At 42.9% G+C, this 13,888-nt stretch overlaps 1 protein-coding gene across 12 annotated transcripts in view; it reads left to right on the top strand.

The window, feature by feature from the left end:
- PPFIBP1 (PPFIA binding protein 1) overlaps positions 1 to 13,888 on the top strand; it is a 102,106-nt gene that overhangs the window by 41,724 nt on the left and 46,494 nt on the right. For all 12 annotated transcript variants that reach the window (XM_052690633.1, XM_052690624.1, XM_052690630.1 and 9 more), the window contains 2 exons: positions 10,742 to 10,903; positions 13,001 to 13,206. In XM_052690633.1, the coding sequence (XP_052546593.1) occupies positions 10,840 to 10,903; positions 13,001 to 13,206 (270 nt within the window). In that variant the 5' untranslated portion in view covers positions 10,742 to 10,839. The remainder of the gene's footprint in view (positions 1 to 10,741; positions 10,904 to 13,000; positions 13,207 to 13,888) is intronic.

Here is a 13,888-nt window from a genome sequence, read left to right as displayed (position 1 = left end):
CAACATAAAGGACAGCATTGGCCCTTAAAACTACTAGTTCTGCACTCCATCTTTCTAGCTTTAGCAAAATAGCAAACTGCCTTGAGTTTAATGACATGAGGTCCTTCAGAAGGCCCACGGCTTTGTTTATCCTCTGGTGGATTTGTGTGATGCTTCTACCCCTTGTCTCCACCTCAGCTCCTTCCAGTGCCTCTGAGAAACCGCTGGCTGAGCAAGCTGGCAGGAATAGGTGCAGATGGCTCTTGGCATTTGAGCAGTAATACTTGGGACATCTTTCAAAACAAACATGTTTGTAAAGGATTTTTCTCTCAAATTATGTTTTTTATGAATGAGAAGAGCTGGTGCAAGGGAACACCTTCTGAACTGAGCTGGTGTACCAGAAAGAAGGCTGCTGTATTCTGTGCCCTGGGAAGGTACCACATAGCCTCCCTTGCTCCCATCCCATTCCTGCTCTGTGCTGTGGTGAGTGTAAGGTAGCCAGGTAGGACAAAGCATAGTTCTAGCATGCTTCTACGGAAGCTGGTGGTACTGCTGTCATCCTGTTGGCTGTCAGTGTGGAGCATGCTCCACCATGTTCCTTGCACCTTCAACAAGTCTGCAATGACATTCAGCTGTGTGGAGTTGTTGATAGAACAGAAGGAAGGGATTCTATCCAGTGGAATCTGGGCAAACTGAAAAGTGGGCGCATGTTAACCTAATGAGGTTCAACAAATCCAAGTGCAAGGAGCTGCACTTTGGTCAAGGCTGTTCCAGATGTGTTTACTGACTGGGGGAAGAACTCATTGAAAACAGTCCAGTGAAGAAGGGCTTAGGGGTCCTAATGAATGAAAAGCTGGAGTTGAACCAGCATTATGCTCTTATGGCCCAGGAGGCCAACAGTATCCTGGTCTGCATCAAGAGAGGGGTGGCCAGCAGGGTGAGGGAGTGATTGTCCCCTTCTACACTGTCTTTGCGAGGCCCCACCTGGAGTATTGCATCCAGGTCTGGAGCCTGCAGCACAAGAAAGATGTGGAGCAGTTGGAGTGAGTTTGGAAGAGGCCACAAAGATGATTAGAGGGCTGGAGCACTTCTCTCTTAAGAAGAAAAGCTGAGGGAGCTGGGCTTGATCAGTCAGGAGAAAAGAAAGCTCTGGGGAGACCTCATTGTGACCTTCCAGTACTTAAAGGGAGCTTAGAAACAAGAGGAGAACTGACTTTTAACACTGTCTGATAGTGATGTGTCAAGGGGGAGTAGTTTCAAACTAAAAGAGGGGTGATTTCGGATTTTTTTTTTTTTTTTTTTTTTAAACTCGAGCATGGGGAGGTACTCACACAGACTGCCCAGAGAAGTTGTGGATACTCCATCCCTGGAGATATTCAAGGCTGGATTGGATGGGACACTGGACAGCCTGAGTTGGTGCATGGCAGCCCTACCCACGGGAAAGAGCTGGAACTAGGTGTTCTTTAAGGTCTCTTCCAACCCAAGCCATTTCATAATTCTCTGTTATACAATTGCCTGTCAGACCTACCATTACAGTATCTTCACATTCTTTATCGGCTCACTGCCTCCTTCCTTACCTGTATTTGGCGTGCTGCCTCCTCGCCGTATTACATCATGTGGGTTATATTCCCACAGAATTAATGATCCCTTCCATTGCTGCGGCATTTCCCTCTGTACATACGTACGCTTTGACTGTTTTCCTTGTTTCCTTTCCCTGTGCAACCATACTGTGATATTTTGAAGTTTCAATGGGTCCCACGTAGAACAGGTCACTGTACCACCCAAGCCCTGTTTTCTACAGCAAAGCTAACTGATGAAATTCAGCCAACTCTTTCTCTTGTTGGTGAATCTCCCTCAAATTCTGTAGATGCTTCTTCTTGACTCACAGATTGCAGGTTTATTCCATCAGTAATTTTCTCATCCTGCAGAAGCCTAGATAGGTTTGTGTCAGCTACAGAGCTGTCCTGGCTGGGCTTCAAAAATGCATCAGTGCAATTATGTTCTAAGTTTCTGGCTGCCAAGATTCTTCTCGGTCTCATGAGCTGCATCTTACTCTGTTGTTAAGCTGACAGTGTCTGCTCATCCTGCTGCAGGGACTGTGGGTGACACATGGGATACTTCTGCCTCTTACATACGCACAGAGGCTTCTCCATGATTCAGGATGGAAGGAAGCAGCCACTCTCCATGGCTTTCTCTCCTGCTGGAGAGGAAGCAGAAGCAGGTCACTGTTTCCTCTGCCACCTTTCTTCCCAGTTTCCTTACTTTTCCTGCTTCAGAAGAAAGGCAAGACAATAGGGTTAAGACCAGGGTGGGATTTTTTTCCTGTTTATGAAGAGGTCACAGCTCTGCCTTTGTGCTGACCTGCTGCTGCCTCCCATCACCTTGCTGGGGAAAACCTTCCTACCCTTCAGTGTCACCCATATCCCATGTCCATATTATCATTAAGGACGCATGGCTCCTAAAAATTACCATAATAATATAAATCTGTATGTTCCTCATCAGTGTGGCATTTGGAAGAAAACTTGCCCTTTCTCAGTGATGTGGACAAACGTGCAAGTTTTAGGCATACATTTAGTGCATGAACTTCTCAGGCCTTTTCAAAGCTGAGAGTTAATTCTAAATTCAGGGTTTGAAATGCACAGTACATATGTCTGATATTTCAGTAAATCTCCTAAGTAGAAGATCCTTTTCAAATAGCATTTAAGACCACATGCTGCCTAAAAAAGGTTGTCTTGATGCAGTATTTCAGATTCCTGAGTGTACTACTTGAAAACAGGTTCTTGGCAAAGCTTTATCGTAAGGTTGATGCAGTGGAATTACAAGATACCGAGTTTTTAACAGTTTTTTTTGTTTGTTTGTTTGTTTTGTTTCAAGGCACTGGTGAATGTGAAAACACCAATCTAGTTAAACATGTTTTCTTGATTTTTCTGGTCTTTTGATGATTGGTGAAGTCTACTTTTGCTTCGCACTGTGGTGACTCTCCAAGTGTGGATCTTGAAGGTCTGAAATCCAGGTTCTAGACCTGAAGATCAAAAATCCAAATCTGAAGCCTGTCAAATTTTTAAGTTTGTGAATTAGGTCTTTGGATTCATCACATTAAAAGAAGGAGGCATGAGCTGTAAAATTGGATCTAAACATGGGTTTATACAGCAAATTTAGTGGTTCTTAAGCTATTTTGAAGAACTACCTTCCAGACTCTGGATCAACAGTGCCTCTTTGTTTCATAGGTTATGTGGCCACAGAATGTCAATAACATGTTGATGGGGAATGTGAGGCATTTCCTTGCTTGCGATAGCAGTCTCAGAGAGAGGAATGAATATCTTAATTGTTTTCTAACCAGTGGACCCAAGTAAAACGTGAGAAAACATTAATTTCTCAGGCCCTAAAGTGAGTAGTGGAAAGGATTTACTGACTAGCAAACCAGTAAAATTTGAACAGCCTTAAATGAAGTGTTCATCTGCTCTTATAAGCCTCAATTTGACCTTGGATTATTGCTTGTGCATAAATAGTTAAAATGAGTTTATGTAGTTTATACAGGCAGGTCTTCACATGACACATCTTTGCAGGTACGTGCTCCTGTGGCATGCAGAGAACACAGATCTAACTTCTGCATCACAAAACAAAGGAACCCATCATGTGCTTTGATATTATTTTTTTTAAATTTCTTTCAGTTAGAACAAGCAAAGCGCTTCTAGGACGTAGAATAACAGAGGTAGGCACCCTGAGACTTCAAGTGTTTGCACAAACTGTTTGCTGTGTGCATGTCTCTGTCAGAGTTTCTGAAGGATGCTAATCTTGTCAAGGCTTAGCTTTTGCACCACTTCTGATATGTTTAACAAATTTTAAGGCAAAGTGCAGAAAAATGTGTGCAGCTAAGCTGGTTGGTACTGAAGTTGTTTCATAGTTAGAAGTAAGTTTTTCCCAAATATTAACAATTATAACTTGGAAGGAACTTTTGTGCTTTATGCAATTAAAATAATTCAAAGCGTTTTCTATGGCTTAATAACTTTTGTGTCAAGAATGGCATCCCTGGAGGCATTCAAGGCCAGGCTGGATGTGGCTCTGGGCAGCCTGGTCTGGTGGTTGGCGACCCTGCATATAGCAGGGGGGTTGAATCTAGATGATCTTAGTGGTCCTTTTCTACCCAGGCCATTCTATGATTCTGTGAGGACGGTGGGATTGGCCTTCTGCCTCTGTGTGTTTCCAATCAGCTTTATCAGTAAAAGGAAGTAAGTAATGATTGTAGGATAACGGGAAATAATGAAATTCAAGGAACAAAGTAAAGATCTAGAGTTAGGAAACAAAGGTCTTGCTTAATACAGGTATAGTATTGCTTTGATATCACTGAGTTTAACAAATTCAAGAACAAATGTATAGAAAAAATAAACAGAAAACTGTTTAAGTCTTTGCCAACATTTGGATTGTTGTTGTTGTTTGTTTGGTTTTTTTAATTCATTGCAGTATTTACAGTATATCCTTTTTGCATGAATGTGCAAAATACTGCATTTGGCCATTTCAGAAAGACCTTGTAGATGTGCTTGAAGTCAAATTTTTGACTGATGCCTAAGCCTGTTTCCCACCCTCTAGCATAATGACAGTGTCTGGTGTGATGGGCACCTATCTGTTCCAGCATTCCTCCCTTCTGTCTGGATGCTACAAGTGCTTTGTGCTGGCATAGGTGGGATGTTTGGTGCCAACAGACCTTGCATCCTTAACTGGTGTGGCAGTTCCCACCTGCCAAGATGAGCCCACTGGAAGATGATGAAAACTGTGCTTCATGAGGGACACCTGACATGTGGAGGAGTCACGTGTCTGGCCCCTGGCTGGTGCTGAGCCTGCAAGTTGGTGGCGGCTGGAGGGCGGCCACACTGGGCTTCTACTTTCACTGGACCATACAGTGGCTGAGGTTGGCAGCGCATCTGGGTCCATCTGCTCCAGCCCTTGCTCAAGCAGGGACACCTAGAGCAGGTTGCTCAAGGCCGCATCCAGGAGACTTTTGAAGATTTCCAAGGAGGAGACTCCACAACCTCTTTGGGCAACTTGTGCCAGTGCTTCGTCACCTGCACTGGAAATTAGTTCTTTAGGGATGGGTCTCCTTATAGCCATCCTCCTGAAATAGAGCAGCTACCTTTTGTGTGGAAGGTCCAGCCAAGGGATGTGTCCTTTCTCATCAGCCCTTCTTGCTTCAATACGACTGCTCTCTTGTCACAGAGGGAGTGGCCTCCTTTCATGGAGAGATGCTTCACCATTTCCCGCTGTGGTGTGCGTGTGGGTTTCATGATTCTTCATGAAGGCTCTGGGCGGTCAGAGTGATGGGGAGGAAATCAGCTGTTGGATGTTGCAGGCAGAGGTGTCCACATACCACATGCCCAGGAGGGGACCCTGTCATAGACCAGCCATGCCAGCAGCTTCCTGGCAGGTGATCTTCAGGTGTCAGGAAGCTTCTTGATGCTTCATGCCTCTGAGGTGGCAGACGGGATGTGGGTTTCTTCTCTTATTCCTGTTCCAGACGTAGACACAGCTCAAAACCTACTATGGGATGAATTTGGAATCTTAACTACTTTCTTGTCCTTGCATCATGCTGAGATTTTTCTCCAAGTTATTCCCACTAAGATATTTCCAGCATTTTTTAAATTATACTTTTTAAACTTCATCTGTTTTGCTGTAAAATACCAGGGCAGTATATTCAACAAAGGTCCATTTTCTTTTTTAAGGATTTTTTTTTTTCCAGGCCTGAAACATATGAAATGAAGTCGTCTTTTTAACTTAATTGTTAATGACCCCTAGTGTAAAAGAGCTGAATGTATTCATTACTAAGTGTTAAAATGCTGCTGACTGGTAGCATTGTAGCTGAATATCTTCGAAGCATCCCATGAGAAATGATGCTGGGGATTAACATGGAATTCATTTGAAGTAATCTTTAATTGTTATTGTAACATATTTTGTATATAAGACTTTCTGTTCATGTTTCTGTTCTGGTCAGCAAGTAAGAACACAAATGGGTGTCATTGTGTGTCTGAAATGACATTTATCTTCTTGAAATAGAGCTTTGCCATATAGAAGTTGATTGCAAAGGTGTTTGTTTTTGTGTTGTAAAGTGGGATTTGCTCCAAAAGACTCTTCAGGCCTCTCACACAGTCATCTCTTAGTGCAGGACTGAGTACAGTGACATTAATTTTTACAGCAAAGTGAAGCTGGGGATCTTGCTTCTGCTATGGAACAAGTTCTCTCCCCCCACCCTGCCCATAAAATATGACTGTAGTTTGTGGGCTTTTTTATTGCATTTTTGTGGCAGACTGCTAGGGCAATAGCTTAGTCTTCAGGGTTCTTTTTTCATTCTCTTCAGCAGTCAGAAACAAGACCTAATCAAGATTTTCCATTTCTGTGTATCAAAATTTCCTGTTTTAAAGACTGCTATGTAGCACTGGAAGAGCTGGGAAACTCAAGCCATCCACCTTATTGCATCACATTGTAAGAATAATCTGTAGCTGATGCTTTCTTTCCTAATGCCGAACATTTGCAGAGCGTGTGCATGGGGAGGAAGGCAAGTAGGATGAAAAGGCCAGACTGCAGTTCCCTGGGCTGCAATCAGGGCATAGTGTGTCCTTCCAGCTGCTGGGCTGCAGCTGATTCACCACAGCTCTGTGGACCTTTGCGCTTTAGAGCCAGGTGCGTCTTCTACCAGATGTGGACATTCGGAATAAGGCCACCCCAGAATTAAAAAATAATAATAATCATAATTAGAGGATGTTGGGCTTAGACGTATTGTCCCTAGATGCTTCAGGGTGTGTTATTTGATCTGGGAAAGGGAAAGCCCCTGGGTGGGGAAAATATAATTTCCTGTGTGTAAAACATTTGAGCACTTTTTTATTTTTTATTTTTTTAAGGTCTGCCGTCTTCATTAAATGTCTGATTTTGAAATCTGTATTCAAACAGTTTTCCTTTGTGACTGCAGTTGCCATTTACAGAGCTCGCAAGCCCCTTGTTTTTTGTAGCTTTCCTTGGATTCATTTGCAGGGGAGCGTTCTGTTTCCTCTGTAAGTCGTTTGGAATATATCTTCACTAGCTCTGTAGCCGGAGGGTTTGTATGTCATTCAAAAATAAAAATAAAAAATCTCCACCTACTGAAAAGTGAGCAGCATAGCCCTAGCAACCAGACTGCTGTGTCGGGACCAGAGGAGAGGACACTGAACAAGTAAGGCCAACTAGCATAATCTCTCTAACAGACAGGGATGCAGTGGAGATGTAGTCAGTGATAGGATTGATTGCAACCAATAGAGCAGATAGCTGCATGTGTTTGTTTTCAATTTTTTTAAATGGTGGATTGTAAACACAGCCTTGATGAAGCAGTGCTTGTTCTTGTCAGTATGAGCTCAGTGTTCAGCTGGGAACTCTTAGAAGAGAGACCTGCTTCTTTAGAAAAATAATTGAACAACCCCCCACCCCAGCTTGCACCGATTGTGCATATTCACGGGAGGAATACAAAAGGTAAGTCATTTTCTTGGAAAGCAAGGGAAAGCTTGTTTAAATGGTCTGTCAGACAGGGTGCTGTCAGTGCCTTCCTCCCAGCTGTGCTCTTGGCTGTGTTCTGCCAGGAGTGCGTTTCATGTGTCTGCCTTCTCCCTGGGCTCTGTGTGTGCCATGGTTTCTTGTTCTGCCATGTCATAGATCTGTCTGCATTAAAATGATTTCCCTATTTGATTGTTCTTGTGAATGAAAGAAACTGAAACCACTCAGTCTCCTCTGAAATATTACATATTTCTTATTTCCTTAAGGAACTTTTTTTAGGATTTTTTGCTTGTTAGCTGATACTGGAAGGAAAAAAAAAAAGTCCGTGAGTTTTTTCCAGGTTATCATTTTATTACAACAGGATTGTAAAAAGCAAAGCAAAGAAAGGAGCATTTTTTACAGGAAAGGTCAATTGGTTTAGTGGTCAGCAGGGGCTTCTCTCAAGCCTTGTCAAGTCGATGCTCTGATAAGGCACAGTGAGTAATCATTTGCTGTTACAGTGTGGTCTTTCTATAATCCACAGAAGACTCTGATTTACAACTTTGTCTAATAATTGCATTTGTCTCCTCCCTGCACCTTCCCTTCCCATGTTCTTCCTCCTGCTGTTTGTTGTCTTTTCTTGTTTTATGCATTTTGGTTCTTTAGTTTGCTGGTGTATGAGGTCTTTGATTTCCTCCCTACCCATCCACTCCCTGTGTGCTAGAGGTGGTGTGCAAAGGATAAAAGCGATTCTGTGCCATTACAAGGGAAGAATGCTTCCAAAATTGTTTTTTTATTGCAACAGTTTTGCTTCCTGACTGCTGGATGGGATGTACTGTGCTGGGAGAATGGCCAGAGCAGTATGTGCTGTTCCAGCCTAGTTTTCAGTGACCACTTTTAAGACCAAATAGCTGGGCAAATGGGATCTCATTGCATCATGTCCAGCTGTTTGGTTAGGGGCTTTTTTTTTTTCTTTTGCTTCTTCAAGTTTCTCAGCTGTAGGCTTGTTCTGGCAGTTGAAAGATGCTCCACAGATGGTGGAAGGGTTTTTGGAGAGCACTGTGATCTTGTGGTCTTCACCAGATTTTATTGTAGAATTTTTCACTGTTGGTCCTGAAGGTGCAGCTCCTTTCAGGATAGCAGGGAAGGAAGCTGTGTGCAGGCTGACATCTTGCTGGCCTCAGAGGGTAGGGCCAGGTAATAGCAGGGAAATGCTGGAGGCATCCTGGTTGCTGTCCCTCCCACTGTCTGCCCTGCAGCTCTCATCAGTACTCAGTAGCTGTCTTGGGGATTTTTGGTCAGCACAGACTACACTTCTGTTTAGGAAGAACAAGAAGTGGGTTTTTTAGAAATTGGCCTGGGGGGCTGTGCCTAGATGAAGTGCAAAGGGAGATTTATCTCTTGCTGTGGCTGTACTATTGAAGCATAAAGTAGCAGCTCCTTGCCTCCACTTAATGTCTTTCCAAAACATAAGGTAAAAAATGGGGTGCAGTGTGGGCAGATGTGGTAAGGGATAAAGTTTTCCCTTATTATATCAGACTTTGAGCCTGCAGATAAAATGTTTCCTGGAATTTCCTGTGTTTTAATTTGTTCCCACTAGCCCATGTCCTGTCATTGGGTGCTGCAGAGAGTCTGGCTCTGTAGTCTTCGTTGCTTCCCATCAGGTGTTAAAGCACACTGTTGAGATAGGCGCTCCTAGTTCCCATTTATTAATTGGCTGTTATAATTTTGTGGGTGATCCTTTTCCACATGGAGCTACAAGGAATCAGGATTTTGTCTGCAGCATCAGCAGCAGTTCTGTGGCTGTGTACTCTTGGTTTGCAGAGGGAAATCCAATGTCAGTCATTCACACTCTGCCTATACTTACTAGAATTTGTCAGGATCTGGATATTGCAGTGAGGAAATCCTAAAAGAGAAAGGATGAGACTGTTTTCAGAATTGTCCGTGAGAATACCTTTGCAAAAATAGTTTCCTGAACCTTTTAAGCAGGCATAAAGGCATTGGTCTATATATCTTGCTGGAGCTGCATACTGTGCAGGGTTGTATGCTTGAAGTTTATTAATTAAACAATGTTTAAAATCAGACTCTGCCTCCTTGAAGGCTGGAAGTCTTCAACTGTGGTGCTTCCACATTTCTAAAGGTTTGCTGTGCTTTGACTTCCAGCTATTTTGACTTTCTGAAGTTCTCTCAAGCTTTTCTAAAGTTCTCTTGGCTTTTATAACTCTGGCAACTAAGTAATAATAAAGCTAGGCATTTGCCAAAAGAGCATTAGTCTTTGTGTTGCCATTCAAAAGTTATCTTAGAGTTTGGACCTTTTTTATATGTGCTGTGATCGAGCAGATGAAGTATTTGCTGGTGTTTCAGGTCTGGCATTTCAGCAAAGCTGGCTGGCAGCCTCCAGTAACAGCTACCTCACGCTGGGTCAAACCAGTAAGGTGATCTGTAGGGGGGAAAATGTAGTTTATAAACATGTATTTCTGGTACGTTTTGGTTTTAGTAGACTCTGTTCCAGGACTTAACCCAGAGATACCGTGAACAACTTTCTTAATTGCTTATGTTGGGGCAAATGTCAGCAGCTGTACGGCCTAATACAAAAACCAATTAGCAGGATATGCAAAAGGTTAAAGTGCATTTTCCTTCCTGGTGTTTGTTTAATGGCGTTCTACAAGTGTGCGTATAGCAGAAGTAGTCTATCCTGTTCTAGATGAAAGCAGTGGCAGTCTGGGCTGTTTCCGTGGCTTGTGTCTGTTGTGCTGGGCTGGAAGGATCAGCTGCACCTCAGACCTGTGGCCTCAGCTCCACCGAGCACCTGAGCATGTGCTCACTTCACAGCAGTGCTGTCCTCGAGCCCACTGTGGTTCCAGCTCCACTCCATGAAGACAGCTGCTCTGCTAGCTAGTTTTTGTGGACTTAACTGGGAATACTCTGAGGTCCAGTTCTGACTTTCAGGAGCTTCATGGTGAGAGCAGGTGCAGCATTGCAGTATGGATCAACACTAGGCTGGAAGTGACGTCTTTAGTGGGGTTTAATTCTGACTTGTTGCTTCTTGTTAGCGTTAGAAGGCCTTTTGTCTTCTGTGCAAGGTTCTCTGAAGTGCCAAAGAGGAGCCTGGGTCATTAAGCTGGTGCTTTGATTATTCAGAATGCCTGTCCAATCCTGATGATGAATGTCTCACATCTTGTGGACAGCAAATGTCCCCAGTTTTGTTATTGGTCTAGTGATGGTGGTGTCTGAATTCAGAGAACATGCAGTGAAGTGAAATTCTGTTTTGCAGATTGAACAGCTGACTTGAGGCTCTGGATCCAACTTGCACTGCTGGTGTTTTATTGTTCCTTGTGGTGTAGCTGGTGATTGTCCCCAAGAAGAGAGAAGATGATGAGTGATGCAAGTGACATGCTTGCTGCGGCCTTGGAGCAGATGGATGGCATAATAGCAGGTAAATGCTCGGAGCTGCTTGTTCGTTTAACTGCTTCAGTTCTCCTTTTTCATATTCAGAATGTGGAGTGCCAGGCTGGGGTCAGAATGTGCTTGTGATTTTGCTAGGTATCTTGCCTTGTTACTTAGACATTACAGGCACATGGAGTTGGGTGTATTGCACGCTCTAACACACAGGCACAGCTGAATTGGTTGCAGGTTTTCTCCCAGCCTGTATCAAAGTGCTGCTTGCAGAGGCTGAGTTCTTCTGGTACACACAGCACCCTGAAAGCCAAGGACAGTGAACATTTCAAACCGGGGTAAGTGTGTTTGAAGAGCTACTGCAAAGCAGGAAGAGAAAGATTGACTAATACCAGCTATTCTGGCCATCACTTAATTCGCAGGAGTTAAAACATGAATTGATTTTTCCTTTTCTCAGAGTTGGAATGCTGTGGGTCTAAATGGTTGGTCTGGACCTACCTTTAGTATTAGCACTTTTTATAAGTACCTGTAAATTTTAAGTGCTCTAAAGAGAGGGATCAAAAAGTATACAACTTGGACTTTTTATGTTGCATATAATGAGTTGGAAAATAATATAAATTCACAATGCAGGGGAGCAAGGTAGCAATTAGTTAATATTTCAATCTTATTCCTGCAAAGCTATGCAGACAACTACCTGGTTTGAGAAAATATTCTGTAAGAGTAGCAACACGGTTATGAAATCTTTAGCAGTTCCACCTAAAATAGTTTCCCTCAGGGAGGAAAAAAAAAAAATCATACAGTGTGTGTTTTGCTTGAACAACAACTTTTCTCTACAGTTTTCTTAAAAGTATTAAGAACATATAGCAGGCACATGTGTGAAGTGGATTCAGTTGGATCATAATGACCTCTAAAAATACATTTAAGCTGTGACTTTGGAAATTTCCATAAGTAGATACTGGTATTTGGATCAGATAGCGCCATCTGTGTTTCCAGGAGCCTAAGTTGGTTATGGTAGGATAAGATTTAATATTTAAAAAAAAAAAAAAAGCTATTGAGGTGTTTAAGTTACCACAGACCTAATTTATCTATGTGTCTGAGCAGACCTAATAAACAATATAATAAAAGTATACCAGCTCTTATGCTTTTGTGGGGATTTTTCTCTATTTTTTTTCTGAAGGGAATTATGCTTGCATTTTTTTGGCTTCGCAGATGAGATGAATGAAGGTTCATGGCAGGGCATGTATGCAATATCTCTGTAGTTTCCAAAAGTTGACAGTACAAAAGCTGATGTTCTGTGATGAGCACATCTCATTGTGCTGAGGCTTTACAGTATTAAGGCCACGAATCAATGTGCTGAAATTCTGGTTGGAATTAGCGGGGTTTATTAAAATCAACTTTAATCCTGAATTTGTAGTTTCCTTCCTTACTTAGTGTACAGCAACTTTTAATGTAGGTCAAACATAAATACTGTGAGTTTATGCAAATAAGAGATATATTTGTCTTTATTAACATGCAAACATCAGTGCTAACATGTCTAGCTGCTGAACTTTATTTTTTTTTCCTTGTTGAAGTGATTTATTCTTTTTAATTGTCTTCATATGTCTCTATTCTTGAAAAAGTAAAACAAAATTCCAGTGCACTGGAGCAGCGTAACAAATTTCTGCATGAAAAGTACTGAGCACAGCTTCCTCTGGAAACCATCAGTGTCTGACTTGGGTCGTGCAGCCTCTACAGGGTGACTCAGAGCATTACCAGCTGAGCCTGTTCCCTCCACAGTGCTTTCAGCCTCCAATATGTCCTTGAGAGCAGCAGCCCAGCTTATGCTTTGAGCTGTTGGGCACTCTTGTGCCACGTGTCTTCTGTCTGATCAGCCACCTCCTTCTATCCACTAAAACTGTCAGAGATGTTGAAACTCCAAACACGTCAGCAAGGGCTTACCCCCCTCCAAATTGCAAGGTGATACAGGGCACAGTGCATGGAGGGGGCACAGTGCAGCACGTGCACTGAATTTGTTTCAGATCGATTCCCACCAGCAGCAAAGGCCACGTGACATTTCTAATTCTTGCTGCAGGTCTCCCATCACTGCCTGTCCTATTTGCTTGTCCTGTGCCTCACTGTGTGGTTTTACTCTACCCAGGTTCGAAGGCGCTGGAATATTCCAATGGCATCTTTGACTGCCAGTCCCCCACTTCCCCTTTCATGGGGGGCCTGCGGGCGCTGCACCTGGTGGAGGACCTGCGGGGCTTGCTGGAGATGATGGAGGCAGATGAGAAAGAGGGTCTGCGCTGCCAGGTCCCAGACTCAACAGCAGAGGCTCTGATTGAATGGCTCCAAAGTCAAATGGTACGGTCTCACTTTCTTTCACCTGTGTTTTATGCTGGGCTGTTGGAAGCTTTTGGGTTGGTTTCATAGAACCAGATGTACATGGCTTTGTTCCAGAGGTGCTGCTGTGTGGCCTCAGAAAAGCTGCTGCCCAATATCTCGTGCAGTGACTTGACCTTTGCTTTCTTTTGTGTACACTGTGTCTTGTTTTGGTGAGCAAAAAGTTTTCAGTAAATGAATTTTGTTTCAGAGGATTGAGGAAAGGCATTTTATAGGAGTCAGACACATAAATGGAAAAAAAAAAAAATGTTGCTCTCAATGTTAACTTTTCACTAAAAAGCTTTTTTGGCAGAGTATTTTCTACAGGGGCCAGAGTTGTTACTGGGTTTCTTTACCTGATTTATAATAGAAGTGAGTGGTAAAAGCTCAGCATCCCTTTAACCTAGAAACCGAACAGTATTTATATTTTCTGTGTTTATAAATCCACCATTTTTTGTCATCTCTATTTTAAAAATACATAAAAACATACCAAGTAAGGTTGTTGTCTCCCTACGTGTTGGCTTTCCCAAAAATCAAATAGGGTTAAAAACAGAGGCTACGTGAAAAGTACAGCGGGAAAGAACATGTGTTTATCAAAAGGCAAGTTACGTGGCATCATTGTCTAAGCTCTGACTGGTTTTGCCTCTGTGTGCCCTGTGACTGG

The sequence above is a fragment of the Tympanuchus pallidicinctus genome, unplaced genomic scaffold (genome assembly GCF_026119805.1).
Source record: "Tympanuchus pallidicinctus isolate F22 unplaced genomic scaffold, pur_lepc_1.0 scaffold27, whole genome shotgun sequence".
NCBI classification, from domain to species: domain Eukaryota; kingdom Metazoa; phylum Chordata; class Aves; order Galliformes; family Phasianidae; genus Tympanuchus; species Tympanuchus pallidicinctus.
This window is presented reverse-complemented; position numbering and strand designations above follow the sequence as displayed.